This window comes from Equus przewalskii, chromosome 2 (genome assembly GCF_037783145.1).
Source record: "Equus przewalskii isolate Varuska chromosome 2, EquPr2, whole genome shotgun sequence".
In the NCBI taxonomy this organism is placed as follows: Eukaryota; Metazoa; Chordata; class Mammalia; order Perissodactyla; family Equidae; genus Equus; species Equus przewalskii.
The window spans coordinates 8,926,454-8,942,226 of record NC_091832.1 but is presented as its reverse complement, the minus strand read 5'-3'; the positions used below and the strand labels follow the sequence as shown (position 1 = coordinate 8,942,226).

The window sequence follows — 15,773 nt, the reverse complement described above, 5'->3', positions numbered from 1 at the left end:
TTATTTTTTTTAATGATTCTAATCATGTCGCGCACCCACTTTTTAAAAGCCCTCAATGATTTCCTTTATTATTAGGATTTTTGACCAAAATTTGTATCTAGCCTATAAGGCCCTGCAAGATCTGCTTCAGTTTACCTCTTTTCTCCTCCTATTGCTGTACATGCGGCCACATTCGCCTCCTTTCAGTTCCTTAAACATAGCACACCATGTTTCCTCTTACCTTAGGGTCTTTGCCTATGGTTTCCCTCTGCCTGGACCACTCTTTGCCCTTCTCTTCATTTACTCAATCCCTTTTATATCTCAGCTAAAATATCACTTCCTCAGAGAAAGCTTCTTGAACCTCTAGACAATATCAGGTCATTCAGTTATTCATTTAACAAATATTTATCAATAAACTACTCTGTACCAGGAACAGTTCTAGATATGCGGGATTAATAAACACAACAAAGACAATTGCCTTCATGGAGCCTATATTCTAATGGAAGAAAACAAGCAATAAGCAAGAAAAATAAGAGGATTAAATAATATGTGTGAAGGCAGTAAGTCTATGGGACAGAAAAAAATGAACAAGGTAAGAGAATCACAAGCAGGGAGTTTCCAGTGCCTAACTTGGTGCGCGGCATGTAGGTGGCACTCAGTGAATATTTGTTGAGTGGATGAATGAATAAAGGAATGAGCATGTTCAAGTTACGAGGAAGCTGAAACTATAAAATGAGTAGAGGAACTACTTGATGGAAGAAACAGAGATGCCATGAAAGAAAGAGAAACCATGCGGGTCTTGTGAGAGAATGGTCTTTTGAACCATTCTTGATGGCTTCATACAGTTTCCAGTTCCAGTCACTGTATGGTCTCACCATAATCACCAGCTCCCTCCTCACCACACCCCCCAGGGCTGGATAATTCAAGTGGATCACTCTTGTAACCAAAATACCTAATCAGGACACATATACAAGACCATGTATACCACCGCCATCACCCACCACCACACATATCCCCAAAGCCTCTGCTCTTCTTCACACACACAGATATCACTTGTATTGAGCCTCCAGTTCTAGAGCCCCCAGCCCCTTTTAGGGACAAACTCCCTCCCACATACACAGGACTGTGAAAGCCCTTGCTCTCTTCTATGACCCTGTAAGACACTTACTTAGGTCACTCTCTCTGCAAGCCTGGCCATACTCACAATGGGGTTCCCTCAGGAATAGGATCCTGGACCCCCTTTCCTGTCAGTATCCCTGCACCTTAAAGACTATCTTCCACCCACATATACAGAGGCGGACATTCACCTCTTTGTGATTCTGAAGAACCTTCAAGATCACTGATCCCATATACACTCACACTCAGAATCCAGCCTCCTTTGGTAGGATTCTGAAGGACTGGGACTCTGGGTGTCCCATCTTTTGTCCTTGTAAGGACCCATACGAGGACTTGGTATACTTTCTCTGTGGCCAGGGGTGACCCTAAGGCACTACATTTCCCCAAAGCACAAATACTCGGTGTATACCCCCTTCCACGGCACTGCCTGATATTAAAGTAACATTCCTCCACATACCCCTGCCTTCTCAGAATGAGACCCTCTCCCCTAAACCGTGCCACCTTAGGGAGCCTTCCCACAGTGCCACAGGATTATGCACACCCTCTCCACGACCCAGGCTACCCCACGGTCAGCCCCCATCAAAGATGCCCCTGAGGATTGGAGTTCTGTGTCTTCCCTGGGGTCCCAGACCTTTCCAGGCCATGCTCACTCGGGAGCGTGCACATTCCCCCATACACCCCTGCGCCACCGGGACTCCGAGGTCCCTGCCCGCCCCTCAGAGGGGTACGCACCTCCCTTGACCCCTGACCCCGAGGACATAGCCCCACCGCGCAAACGCCCAGGGGCGCCTCCTCAGGAGCAGGGCCATGCCCAAGTCGCCTGGCCCCTCAGGCCCAGGACAGCCGTGATGCCTCAGCGCCTCCCCTGATCGACCGCCCCCACAGACCTGCCTCAGGCGCCGTCTGGCTCCGCTCCGCCATTTTTTGTTGTCCCTCCGCCTCTGAGCCCACGCAAAAATCGCGGGGCAGTGAAGAGCAGGCGATGGGATCAGCGGGCTGACAGGAGCTCCCTCAGGAGGACGCGGCGCGACGGTTGCCAGGGCAACGGGAGGCCGGCGCACTGGAGGCCGGCGCGTGGCGGGGGGTGGGGGTGGGGGCGGGCTGGAGGGAGCGTGCGTCCGCGGCCCCGCCCCCGCGCCTCGGGCACCCTCGCGGGCGGGCGGCTGCGGGGCGGGGATTCCGCGGCGCTTCTCCCCCTCGCCCCCGCCGGCGCGTCCCGGCGACTGAGCATGCTCTGCCGCCTCTCGGGCCCGGGGCCAGGTCGGCCGGGATGGCCCTCTGTTGCCGCCAACGTGGGCTCTAGAGCTGACCGCAGAGCTAGATGGGCTGGCTTTTCCGTGGTTGGTGCTCAACTTTGGGGGCCTGAGACAGGTTTCTTGGCTTCCCAACGCTTCGCTTCGCACTGTGCTTGACCCTGGCCAAAGTGCCGGATAATTTTTTGTCCTGAACTGAAATGCGCTGAGAATCAATAATGCTGTACCCGCCTCACCTCAAGCACACAGAGGTCCAACGGGATCGGGCTCCTCGTGCCTCTACAACCGCACCAGCCCCCAGCTCTAGAAAAGGCTTCTATTTTGCTGATGTGTTTCTCAGTATACCTAGGATGCCCTTTCCCATCTCTCCACTATCTTGTAAGACCAAGGTAGAACGTTACCCTTTCCTGAGCTACTCTGTCATCCCACAGTCCCCTGTGCATCCCTGTCCTGACACTTAGAAGGTTCTTTACACTATTTACTTCTGCTTCCTCACTTGAGGGTGAGCTTCCTGATACCTGGGGTGGGTGTCTTCATCTTTGTGTACTCCATAATACAGCATAGTGCTTGACGCAAGGTAAGTGCTCAGTAAATACTTGTAGAATGAAAAATGATCCTGGAATTCACTCCTGCACATTCCTACCAGTTTTATTGAGCACTTAATTTTTTAGCAAGTACCTTGCTAGGTAGGCCCCTTCTTCTCAAAGGGTTCATAGAGAAAGGAAGAGAGAGAATGGCTTTGACAGAGGTTAACTAGCGTTGGAAGTGCTACAGGAGTGTAGAGATGGAAGTCTACATTGAGGGGACGAGGGGGTGGGGAACACCAGTGAAGACTTCAAAGAGGAGTGGATACCCTAGCTGAGTCTTGAAGAATCAATAGCTGACAACCAGGCAAAGGAGAAGAGTATGCCAGGAAGTGCAGCAGCATGAGCTAAGGCACAGAGTGTAGGGATGAGCAATGAAACTACGGTCCAGTACGGCCAGAGCGCAAACCACATAGGGCAAAATGTTGTCTCTGAAGAAGCTCCTGAAGAAGTAGTATCTTCATTTGGGTTCCCCAAAAGCAGAGCCTGAGGCGAGGACTTCAGTGCTGGTAATTTGGAAGGTAAGCCCAGGAAACAGAAGTGAGTTGGAGAGAGTGAAAGAGGTAAGAGGGAAAAGCCAAGAAAAATGTGTGTTATTGAGCTGATTGCTTTAGTAGACAACGGGCTTACTCTCACTGGAGACTCCCTGAAGAACCATGTAGAATATACCTCAGCATTGTCTGCTAAAGAACAAGGAGGCTGGGTCATTTACCTCTTAATTTCCACCCCCACTGGTTGAGGGTTACCTCCATCTCCCAGCTTGAACTCTTTCATATTTCCTGCTTAGGCTTGCCCAGGGCTAAGCAGCCTTCCAGGGTTTGAGAGAAAGCCTTGAGGCAGAAAAGCAGAGTGCCCAGAAGGCTTTTGGGGGTGGGATGCTGGCAACATGCATGGAATTATCCGTTCACCTGCACGGAAATCAGGGATAAGGTGTAGGCACCACAACAATCTTCTACAGAAAGTTACATGAAAATACCCCTCAGAAATATCCCACACATTTGAGGAGTTTAAAAGGTAGCATAGTCCATGGTTTCTAGGAGCTCACAGTCCAGAAGGGAAAAAAAGATTTAATCAGTAATTACAACTGAGCATGATCAATGTTCTGACAAAGTATGGGAGGCTGTAGGAGCCCAGAGGAAGGGCATACAACCCAGCTGGAGGTAGAGGGGATAGGTAAAGGGATGTTCAGGGAAAACTTCCTGGAGGAGAGAGTGTGTGGTCTGACTCTTCAAGGGAAAGTAGGAGTAAGCTGGGCAAAGAAAATGGTGGTACAGGGAGGAAGGGTGGTTGAGGCAACAGAAAGATCATGGGCAAAGCAAAGGATAGTATGAGGTAAAGAGCAAGGTGAGAGTGGTGCATCAATAGACAAGGATAGAATCCGGAGAACTCAGATGTGGGGGACTAGATCCTATAAGTGATAGAAACTCATTGACAAATTTTTAAGTAGGTCAGGGATCTGCTTAGCTCCTCTGGTTGCTAAACCAGAGCCAAGAAAATCAGGAGGCTGTGTAGTAAATAATCTACACAAGTGTATGTAGCACATAGAAGGTTCTCATCAAATGGTAATTTGAAATGTCAACCAAGACATTTGTATAGAACTATACTGTTAAATTTAAATTTTTAATAAAATTTAAAAATCAATTACTTAGTCAGACTAGCCACATTTCCAGCACTCAATAGCCACATGTGGCTAGTGGCTATTATATTGCACAGCATATCCATAGAACATTCCCATCAGTGCAGAAAGTTCTGTTGGATAGCGTTGATAGACAAATACCTGGGCAGAGTTGGATAACATTGATAGACAAATGCCTGGAAAAATCAGCACCTAACAGGGCCAGATTCAGTTCTGTGTGTCAGCTCCTCTTCAGGAAGCAGAACAGGAAGGAGGGTAGACTTCTTCTCTTCTGCTGGAGTCCTCAGAGACTTCCTTCTTGTTGTGTGAGTAGCACAGCATGCATGGAGAGGGAGATAGAAATGCCACCCACATGGGCTCCTGGGAGTTGGTTTTCCCATGCTACCATTCAGAGTGTGCCTGAGAGGTCTGCCTTCCCCAGGGATCTCTGGTGGTTTCTGTTTCCACAGACAGCCACCCACCCACCACAGAGCTAGGGTGCCTTCCTTCTAACAAAATACTCCCTGTAGGATTCACTCACTCCCTCTGTGAACATTTATTAAAATGATGCCTTCCATGTGCTTGACGCTGAGTTAGATGCAGTACAGAATGAGAGAAATATTCAATTATAATCACATCTCTCACATGCACGAATTCATTTAATTCTCAAAGCAACATTGTAAAATTGGTATTAATGTCATCATCCTGTTCAGAAGATGAAATTGAGATGCGGAGTGTTTAAGTGACTTACACAACATCACACAATCAGAAAGTAGCAGACCCAGGGAAGACTGGAATCCTGCTAAGATATTCACCTGTGTTATCTCATGTAATTTCACATCAAAAATCCCATGACTCTGACATTCACCAACTAATTGGGAAGAAAAGACTAACACATGCAAGCCCAGTTTACAATTGATTTCCAAACAATATGATAAGAACAGTGACACAAGTATGCTCGGAAAAGTGTAGGAGCATCAAAGAAGGATGCCTTTGGTGAGCATCAGGGAAGGTTTTCTGAAGGAAATGACCCTTGAGCTGAGTATTAAGGATGAGGAGGGTCAGCCAGATGAAGTGTAGGGTGGGGAGAAAAGAGATGAAAATACTTTTTAATCCAAGTTGTCGTTTGTATTTCTACTTTGCTTATTGTTGGTTTGGCCTTCTAGAAATGTTATCAATATTTTCTTATTTGGCTTCTAAATTTTGTTTTTAAAAAAACCAAATGTCCTATGCCAAGGCTAGAAAAGAAATTATTTGAGGATTTCTTCTTAACTTGGATAAAATATTTAAATGTTAAAACATGACTGAACTCAACAGAAAGAAAAATATTCTGATGTTGAAAGGAAAAGAGATTTCAAAGGTGTGAAGTCATATGTCCTTACAGTTTTCTCTGCCCAGAATGCTCTTTTTCAGGTATCTGCTTGTCTGACTCTCACTTCATTCAGGTCTCATCTCAGAAGTTACATTATTGGAGAGGTCTTCCCTGACAATACTATTTAAAATGTACTTCTTAGACATTTCATAGCTTTTATAGTATTGAGAATAGTATCTTACGTTCTATAATTTTTTTATTTGCTCTGCTCATGTAGGCAAATGCTATTATTTTATGTTAATATTATAATTGGAAAATTTCATGAACTCTCATATTATGTCTAATAGTTTGTTAATCATTTCAGATGTTTTCTAACCTGTGAGAAAAATCAACAGCAAAATGGCAGTTGTCTCTTCTCTTCCTATTCTTTTAACGTTTTTCTTTTTCTTGTATTATTACTTTAGCCAGAGCCTCTAGTATTGTGTTAAAAAGTAGTTTATATTTGGGATTCTTGTCTTTTCCTGATTTAAAGGAACTGTATCTGAATTTTTTCTATTAAATATAGCTTTTGACATGAAGACTTTGTCAAATTGAAGACATTTCCAAAGAGTTTTTAAATTACAAATAGGTATTAAATTTTTGATTGAAAGCTTTGTTTGCACCTACTAAGATAATCATGTTGTTTTTCTCCTTTAATGTGGTGAAACAAATTGGTACGTTTTCTATTGTTAAAACATCTTTCCATTTCTGGGATACATACTATTTGATCACAGGTTTTTTTTTAATGCATTGTTGGATTCAGTTAGTTATTTTGTTTAAAATGTTTCTATCTACGTTAGAAAATAAAATGTTCCATCTTGAGCCTAGAGGACTTTATGGGGAGCTTTTTATTATCATTTCAAATTCTTTAATGGTTATTATTTTGTATTTTTCTTGAGCCAATTTTGGCATTTTATATTTTTCAGAAATATATCAATTTCATTTATTTTAAGTTTTCATGTTTTTAATTTTTAAAATCTCTCTTGTCTGTATATATTTCTTCTTTTTGTTGTGAATTTTGTTTATTTCAGTTTTTTTCCTTGATTGTTATTACCAGAGGTATATCTATCTTATTGATCTATTCAAAGCTTTTAGTTTTGTGAATTTTCTTCTTTTCTCTGTCTTTCTCTCCCTTTCAGTTAGCCAAGGTTAGGTTTAGGTACAAGTTACAGGAAAACCCAAAATTCCAGTGGCTTAAGGTAAAATATCTCTTCTTTCTTGAGTTGAAGAAGCCTGCAGATAGTTCAGGTGCTCTAAGTGTCAAGAATCAAATTATGTGCATCTTGGTACTCCACCTTGCATGGCTTCCATCTTGGTCAAAGATGACTACTGGAGTTCTAGCCATTAAGATTGTTTTCCATCCAGCAAGAAGGAGGAATGTCTTTTAAGGGCACATTCCATAAGTTGCACATACAATTCTGCTTACATCCCATTGAGCGAATTTGCTCACAAAGCACTCCTAGGAGAAGAAAGGATGGGAAATGAGTCTCTATTATGGACAGTTGTCTGCTTGGATCAGAACCAGGTACATAATTGGCAGAGCCCAGGGCAAAATAAAAATGTGGGGCCCCTTGTTCAAAAATTGTTATGAATTTCAAGATGGCAACAGCAGAACATTAACCTGATCATGTTACCCTTTGAGCACTGTACCCTGTGTGACTGCACAGCTCACATGCCTATGGAACTGATGCTGACCCAGAGTTCTCTAAAAACTGAGGTTCTCTATTTAATATAGAAGAGAAAAACAAATATTGAGGGACAACTGGAAGTCTATGCCTCATTATTTAATTTAATCATTTCTGCCTTTTTTGTTTGTTTGTTTCTTAGAGTAAACTCCGTCCCTCTTTTTTAGTTCCTGAATTGAACATTTAACTAATTGGTTTCTTATTTCTGACAAACATATTGTATATTTCCTTCCTTGTATTCAGATATGTATTATTATTATTAACATTTTACAAATAAGAAGAATGAGCACAGAGAAGCTGAATAACATGGTCAAGCTCAGAGTTTAGATATGAACCCAGGCAGCTTGTCTCTGGATTCCATGCTTGTAACTAGTACAATGTACTACCATTCTAGATTGTATATACATTTTAATTGTACCTATCACTTGGGGTGTAACTTATTTTCTTATTTCTCTCTTTCCTATTGTAGGACCATATTAAATTAAAAATATGCAAGACTAAATTATATTGTTTAGGGATACACACTTAAGTGGTAAAACCATAAATAAACCATAAAGAAGTGATCATTATAAAATCAGGTAGAGAGGGAACTGTAATTAGGACAGGGCACACGAAGAGACTTTTAGAACAACTAGAAAAGTTCTCTTGATCTGGTTGGTGGTTACAAGGATGTTTGCCTTATAAGAACTCACAAAGCTATACATTTTTGCTTTTCTGTTTTATTTTACAATAAAAATATTTTTTAAAGCAAATATGTTCTTTGAGTTCAGGAGCACACCTCCATCCCAACCATTTTTCTTCATGTTAATATTCTAATTTTAAGACTGTCTGTAATTTACTATAATAATTGTTACTATTTAATAAGTGCTTAGTATGTGCCAGGCATTTTACGCACATTCTTATTTCATTCTCACAGTAGCTCCATGAGACAGGTTTTATCCCCATTTTACTGACAGGGGAAAAGATAGAGAAGTTAAATAAATTGCCTGATGTAACACAGCTAGTAAGTGGTAGAGTTAAGATTTGAAACCAGGCTTGAATACAAAGATCATGCTCTTCATTAATACATTCCGTTAGCTCCCAGTCTTTCCCATATCAAACTCTCAAATCATATTAATAACATAAAGGTAGCCTGATTTGATGAACAGAGTATTGTATCAGTGATGGCGGGGATGGGGAAGTATCTGGATGAGCCAGATTTGGTATTGGCTTGAGGAAACTCACAGCCTAGTGGAATAGACATTGTGACAATTTAAACTGAAAAACCTATCCTATTACTATCTCCTACTCCTAAGTAATGATAAATCATGTCATTAAAGAGAATGTATTTGGCACTGACACTGCTCTGGGTAGCAAAGAGGAAGAGCCATTGACAGGTAGTTTGGTGGATTTGAAATACAAACCAGGCTCAGGAGAGCATTAATGGTTTCTTAGCACAGTAATGCAAGGGGCTACTGTTCTGAACAGAGCAAAGATAAGTATAAGGTAATAGAAGGGAAAGGCTGTCTTTGGTAAATCTTGATTGTCTCCAAGAAATATGAATGTCACTCCCCTCTCCCTTGGTGAGATGTGATTACTTCTTGGGTGAACTAAGGAGGAAATCAACACTGATCCCTTTCTCTAAGGAGTAGGCAATGACTGAGAAGAGTAGGAGATGAGGGAAAGCTAGCCCAAACCAGATATATACACAAAGTTAGAGGGACAGGGCTGGCCCGGTGGCGCAGCGGTTAAGTGCACACGTTCCACTTTGGCAGCCCAGGGTTCACCAGTTTGGATCCCAGGTGTGGACATGGCACTGCTTGGCAAGCCATGCTGTGGTTGGCATCCCACATATAAAGTAGAGGAAGATGGGCACGGATGTTAGCCCAGGGCCAGTCTTCCTCAGCACAAAGAGGAGGAGTGGTAGTGGTTAGCTCAGGGCTAATCTTCCCCCCAGCAAAAAAAGTTACAGGGGCAGATTGTCCTCCTTCAAAGATAAAGAGTAGAGTTCCCAAAGGAGGGAATAAGATCATGGGCCTCAGGGATTTGGAAGAAGCTGGAGTTAAAAAAGTAGGTCAGGGAAATTGAGAAGGGAAAGAGCTCCCAAGGATGGAAATTCTCGCAGAGGCCACCCTCTTTTTGAAGGCCCAAGCCTGAAAAGCTTCACTTTTTCAATAAAAGAGACTGTTGAAGATGGATGAGTTCCAGTCTGTTTCTCCCACTCCTTGCTAAGAACTACCTCCATGAAGTACTTTGTATACTTTATGTAGTTATTTGTTTGGGTGAGATTAGCAGGACAGGGTAGTCCAAGAAGGGTCAGGCTTCACCAACCCCCTAGTATCTAAGGACTCCAGTGGAGATGGGGCTAGAAAATGCATTATCCTCATACATAAATTTATTTTTTAAAAATTGAGATCTCACAAAATATATTGTTTATGCCTTAATTTCATCACTTAATTCATGAGAATTTTCTCATGATATAAGGTATTCTTTCAAAACATTATTCCTGTTATTGCAAAATATCCAACTTAGAGATGCATCATAACTAATTAAACCATTCCCTTTTTCTTGGATATTTAGGTCAATAAAGTCCTACTTTATTTTCTGTTATAAATAATGCTGTGGTGAATATCTTTTTACATATATCTTTAATCATCATCTCTGATCACTTCCTTGGTTTGGATTTCTAGACATGAGGTCACTGGGTCAGAGGGGATGAACTTTTCAAGGTTTTGAAACGTGTTGACAAATTGTCCTCCCCAAAGACCTCATCCCTTTATACTCCCAGTGGCAGGGTGAGCAAGTACCTGTAACATGATACCTTTGCCAACATTCTGGCTGTGATATTTACGGGGAAAAAAATGTTTTACCCAATTAGCCAAGAAACATGAACTGATAGAACTTTACCATCTGCCAAGAAGAAATTTGAGAAGTTTGGTTTAAACATGGGAAAGCTGATTGCACTTGTCACAGATGGGGCACCTGCAGAAAAAGGGGAAATTTTCAATGCTTTATTTCCATCAGGAGAAAAGGGTTGTACAACCCAGGCTTCATGTCTCTTTCACAAAGAGAGTGTGTGGTATCAAGTAGATGTGCTGAGTTCTCTGTGGTTTAGTGGAGAACAAATCAAGATCTCCCATTTTCTTCATGGTCATGCCCTTAACTGGTATTTATTTATGGGATATTTGGAAGAAGACAAAGTAGGATATGGTAATTTAGTTTATTTTAATGACATTAAATGGCTTGATTGCTTAAACTAAAATAAAATATTTGGAGCTAAAGGACTCTAAGACATCCATGTTGCTATGTACTCCAGTGTCATTAAGATTAGATTTTCTTATTGATGTGACAAATACTTAAACACACTGAGCTTGAAACTGTACAGGAATGAAACAAGGCTGTTGCTGAGTTGTTCAAGGAAAGGAAGACATTTAGATTGAACACAAGGCCATAGAACCTCATTTTCCAGTGCTTAAAAGAGTAACAAATTTTAGAGTTATAGAGTTACATGGTAGAAATGGAGTGACAGTTTCGGAAGAGATTCACAGATTATGATGTCAATGAACCTAAATTTCCAGAATTGCTGTTGGAGTGCAAATCTTAGAATGTATCCAACTTAATAAGCATCTCTTCTATTAATTTTGGAGGAAGCGATTGATATGAAAGTTAACTATGCCCAGTAAAGGGTCACAGTATCCCTGAAATTGTGTAGGCAAGATTATAAATCCCAGAACTACCTGGAAATTTATGACTACATAATGAAGCACTAGGCATGACTTTTTTTTCATAAAATGTTAAAAGAAAGCTGAATATCACAATCAGTGATATAAATCTGGAATTTTAATTGAGATGTTCTCTGACTTATAAATATAACAATTTTCAAGAATAGTTCAGCCTGATAAAAACCTATATCCTCACTGAGTTGATCAAAATAGATCAATGACTAATACTAGGCCTAAAACTGTATATTTCTTTCCTAATTAATAAATATAATTAATTTTTTCATTTTTAATACATTTTAATTACATATATTTGAACAGCCTAAAGGTTTCACATCCCATCATTGTATTGTAGAATGTGATATGTAAGTAATATACTGTAATAGGCACAGACTCTGAAGCGCAGTAAGTCTCGGTACAGACTCTGGCTCATCAACACATAAAGTTCTCTCCTTGGCCTTTAATGTCCAACATGACTGGGCTTGGCCTGCCTTTCCCATCTCACCTTCTACCATGTTTCTCCTCACTGACCATGCTCCAGCATCACAGGCCTCCTTGCTGTTCCTCAAACACCTCAAGCTTTTTCCCCCTTTACAGCCTTCATTGCTCCCTCTGCTTGGAGTGCTCCTCCTTCATATCTTCACATCACTTGCTCTCTCACTTCATGCAGGTCTCTTTTCAAATGTCACCTCCTCAGAGAGGCCTTCCCTGACCGCTCAATCAAAATAGCTCCCACCTTCCGTCTCTTACTATTACATTACCCTGCTTTTTTCTTTACTATGTAAAATCATAAATTCTATTGAATTATTTGCCTACTTATTTGTTGACTCTCTTCCCCACTGTAAGCTCTATAAGAGCAGGAACCTCACCTTTTTTGTGTCCTGATGTATCTCCAGCAGCTAGAACAGCTTCTGACACGTAGTGGATGCTTAATGAATATTTTTGAATGAATGATTGAATAAATGAGTGAACAAACAAAAGCTATACGTACAGGTATTTGGGGAGTACAAAGAAGGTGCACCTAATCTAAACTTGCAGTTGAAATGGGATATCATCAAAGATTTCCTAGAGAAAGGTAAAATGTGAGCTGAGTTTTGAAGGACGAGTAGAGAAAAAGGGAAGGATCCTAGGTAAAGGAAACAGTAAGAGATGTGAGGAGCAGAGGGTAGGAGAGAACACAGCTTGAATACTCAGGAAACTGCAGGTAAACCTGAGATGACTCAACAATAAGGTGAACAGGAGAAAATGGCTTTTGTGTGGTTGGAGGAGCTGAGTGTAGCCTTTAAAGCTCTGTGAATGATTTGACCTCCAAAGCTGCTAAAAGCATCCTCTTTCTAAATGCACCCAAAGGTGATCAAAATAATCTGGACTTTCTAATGATACAAGAAGTTAAAAACAACATTTATTGGGAGAGTCCTCTTTTTTAAAACTCTCTGTGTGTGCCCTGTCCACCTCCCTTCCACACCGACTCTTCAACCAAGATCTGGCAGAAACCCAGGCCAGCTACCCTTCAGGGCATCCAACAAGATCCATAATTAGAAACCAGCTTTCCTGATGGGATTAGAGACAGATTGTGTATGGTGAGTTCATCTCACATAGCCGTTTTCAATAATATCCAATAAATGCTGTTGTTGCTATATGCGTCTTGGCAGATGTTTTAAGTCGTAGTTCTCCTCTCCACCTGCCCCACGATAAACTGATTGGTAAAGATACAATTTCACATATGTATATTTTCATGGCTCTTACAATTGCCAATTTAAATATCTCATGTCCTCTGTATATGGAGGGAGAAAGAGTACATGTTGCTTTGCAGCAGGTAAAATGGTCCAAACAAAAAAATCACATCCACATCCCAAAGAGTTTATCTCCAAAAGCAAGAGTGGGCATGCTATGAAACACTGCAGAACAATACCCACACAATATAGGCAGATGGAGCAGCATATGGCAACCACAACTGGAATACTTTGTAAACCATCCCCAAACGGTGGCTGGTCTTTGAACACTTCCCCAGTTCAAAGTATGAAACACTATCCTTTATCAGCAAACTCTGAAAAGCCAAATGAGATGTTTAAAGTAGCCTTAAGTAAAGGTCATATTCTTAAAGTGTACAGACTTAAAAAATAAAGCTTTCTGATGAGAAGTAAACAACTGCCCATGCACATTACCATCCACCCTCAATGGTAACACACTTTGTATCCTTGTTGACAGAGGCAGATACAGTTCATTGACTTTTCCTGATAAGATGCCACTAACTAATGCTTAAATGAAGATCTTAGGTGTCTTTTGGGGGCAAAAAGGAAAGACTTCAAAAATTATTCATTTGGCTTATGTTCATCAACCATTAAAATCCTAGTATGGTTATTGCCTCTTTTGTTGCTAGCATTTGAGGACAGGAAATAGAAAGGTAACTGGATTGGATAGAAAGATATTGGAACTAGAATCAAATCAGTTTTTGATGCCCAGCAAGTCACCTCATCTTTCTAAGCTCTACTTTTCCTGACTGTAAAATGAGAGTAATTAATTGTATCTACTTCACTACACTTTCAAAAATTAAATGAGATAGTATATATTAAGACATTTCCTAAACCAGAAAGCCCTGTACAAATGTTAGAGCATATTATGTAACATTCATTGTTTCTGTATTCTCCTAAATTCCCATGGAAGCTCTTCAAATGCCTCTTAAGCATTTTTATTTGTTGTTGCTTAGATTTTACTTTTTAGAACAGTTTTAGATTTATAGAAAAATTGAGAAGATAGTATAGAGAGTTCCCGTATACCCTGCACCCAGTTTCCCCTATTATTAACATCTTAGTATGATACATTTGTTACTATTAATAAAGCAATATTGATAACTGTTATTAACTAAAGTCCAGAGTTTATTCAGATTTCCTTAGTTTTACCTAATGTTCGTTTTCTTTTCCAAGATCCCATGCAGATACCTACATTACATTAGTTGACATGTTTTCTTAGGCTACTCTTGCCTGTGGCATTATCCTCAGACTTTCCTTGTTTTTGATGACCTTGACAGTTTGGGGGAATATTGCTCAAGTATTTTGTAGGATGCCCCTCTAATGCAATTTGTCTGATGTTTTTCTCATGATTAGACTATGGTTATGGGTTTGGGGGAGGATGATCACAGAGGTAAAGTGTCATTTTCATCACATCATATCAAGGGTGTGCAATATCAGTATGACTTATGACACTGATGTTGTCTGGCAGAGGTAGTGTGTGTCAGGTTTCTCCATGGTAAAGTTACTCTTTTTCCTCCTTTCTGTATATATTCTTTGGAAGAAGTCACCATTGCAAAGTCACTTTGCAGCCCACACTTAAGGAGTGGGGTGTTATGCTTCCCTTCCCTGGTTCTGTTTTTGCCAAATGAGATATCTATCCATGGGATAGAGCTTGGCCACTTGCAATAGCGAATGTTGAAGCTACAAGATATTTCCAAAGAGCTGGTATGAGCTCACTCATTTTTAGAAGAAAAACTACAGTAAGAGTAATTTTCTATTCCTTGCCTTGAAAATCATAGTTCCCATTTTTCTTTCAAGATAATTTTTACCTTAAAAAAAAGTGTTTACTGTGTTAGATTTGCCATTGAATGCTCGAGGGGCCCTGTCCTCTTTGTAGAGTCCTGTTTTTTTCTTCCTTCTGCTTTCTTATCTGTATCTTCTTTAAAAGGAGAGCTCGTGCATTCATTTCTTCTTTTAGATTTTTCCACCTGCTACTTCAAATATGTTGCCTGTATAATTTTCTGAGATAAAAAATTAGAATCCAAGCTTCTCTCTGAGGAATATTACCTTTGAAGTTCAGGGAGGCATCAGAATCAAAGTGAAATCTACAATTTACTTCCTTACAACAAATTCTGGGAAGATAAAACTAACAAGATACAAAAGGAAAAATCTGTTTCGAAGTGATAATAAAGATGCTGTAATGACTAGAAATAAAGAAAACATGAAGAAGTCATGAATAAAAGTTACTTGGTTTACAACAATTGCATTTCCCTGAACCTCAGCAATGTGGGGCAGCTAAAGTATCTAAATCTCAAACTTCTGATTCAGCCTTTCCTGGGAAAACTTTGTGGGGGACTGGTCTTGGCCACGCCGAGATACGTCTCTTTGGCCTGAGGATTATGGGGCTGGTTGCTTTTGATAAATTGGGACAGGGAAGGAGGCTCTGAGGGGTGGAATTTGCTTGCCCTTTGTTAGGAGACATTTACATTTGTAAGGTAAATCTCTATCTGTAAAGGTGCCTCCCTCTCTGTACCAGGAAGAAGAAACGAGATGACCTTATCTCTAGAAACTCTTAATCAGTGGGGAAGGCAAGGACTTAAATCTGCATTTGTTTATTGTGCTTGTCTGGTAACCTCCTGTAACTGACTTCCCTCCCCCTCCCAACGCTGGCATTTCTTTAAGGATTAAGCATCTTTCCTTAGGCTAGGAACTGATTGCTGCGCTCACCTGTGACCACCCAGCTCGAGACAATAGACATGCCT

At 40.9% G+C, this 15,773-nt stretch overlaps 1 protein-coding gene across 5 annotated transcripts in view; it reads right to left on the bottom strand.

The window, feature by feature from the left end:
• Positions 1 to 2,299, bottom strand: part of AGBL4 (AGBL carboxypeptidase 4) — a 1,226,144-nt gene extending 1,223,845 nt beyond the window's left edge. For 2 of the 5 annotated variants that reach the window (XM_070609701.1, XM_070609703.1), the window contains exon 1: positions 1,983 to 2,244. In XM_070609701.1, coding sequence (XP_070465802.1) covers positions 1,983 to 2,016 — 34 coding nt within the window. In that variant the 5' untranslated portion in view covers positions 2,017 to 2,244. Of the gene's footprint in view, positions 1 to 1,982 lie in introns of all 5 variants that reach the window. The other 3 variants (XM_070609700.1, XM_070609702.1, XM_070609704.1) reach the window with 3 other exon arrangements.
• Between the last annotated feature and the right edge of the window lie 13,474 nt (positions 2,300 to 15,773).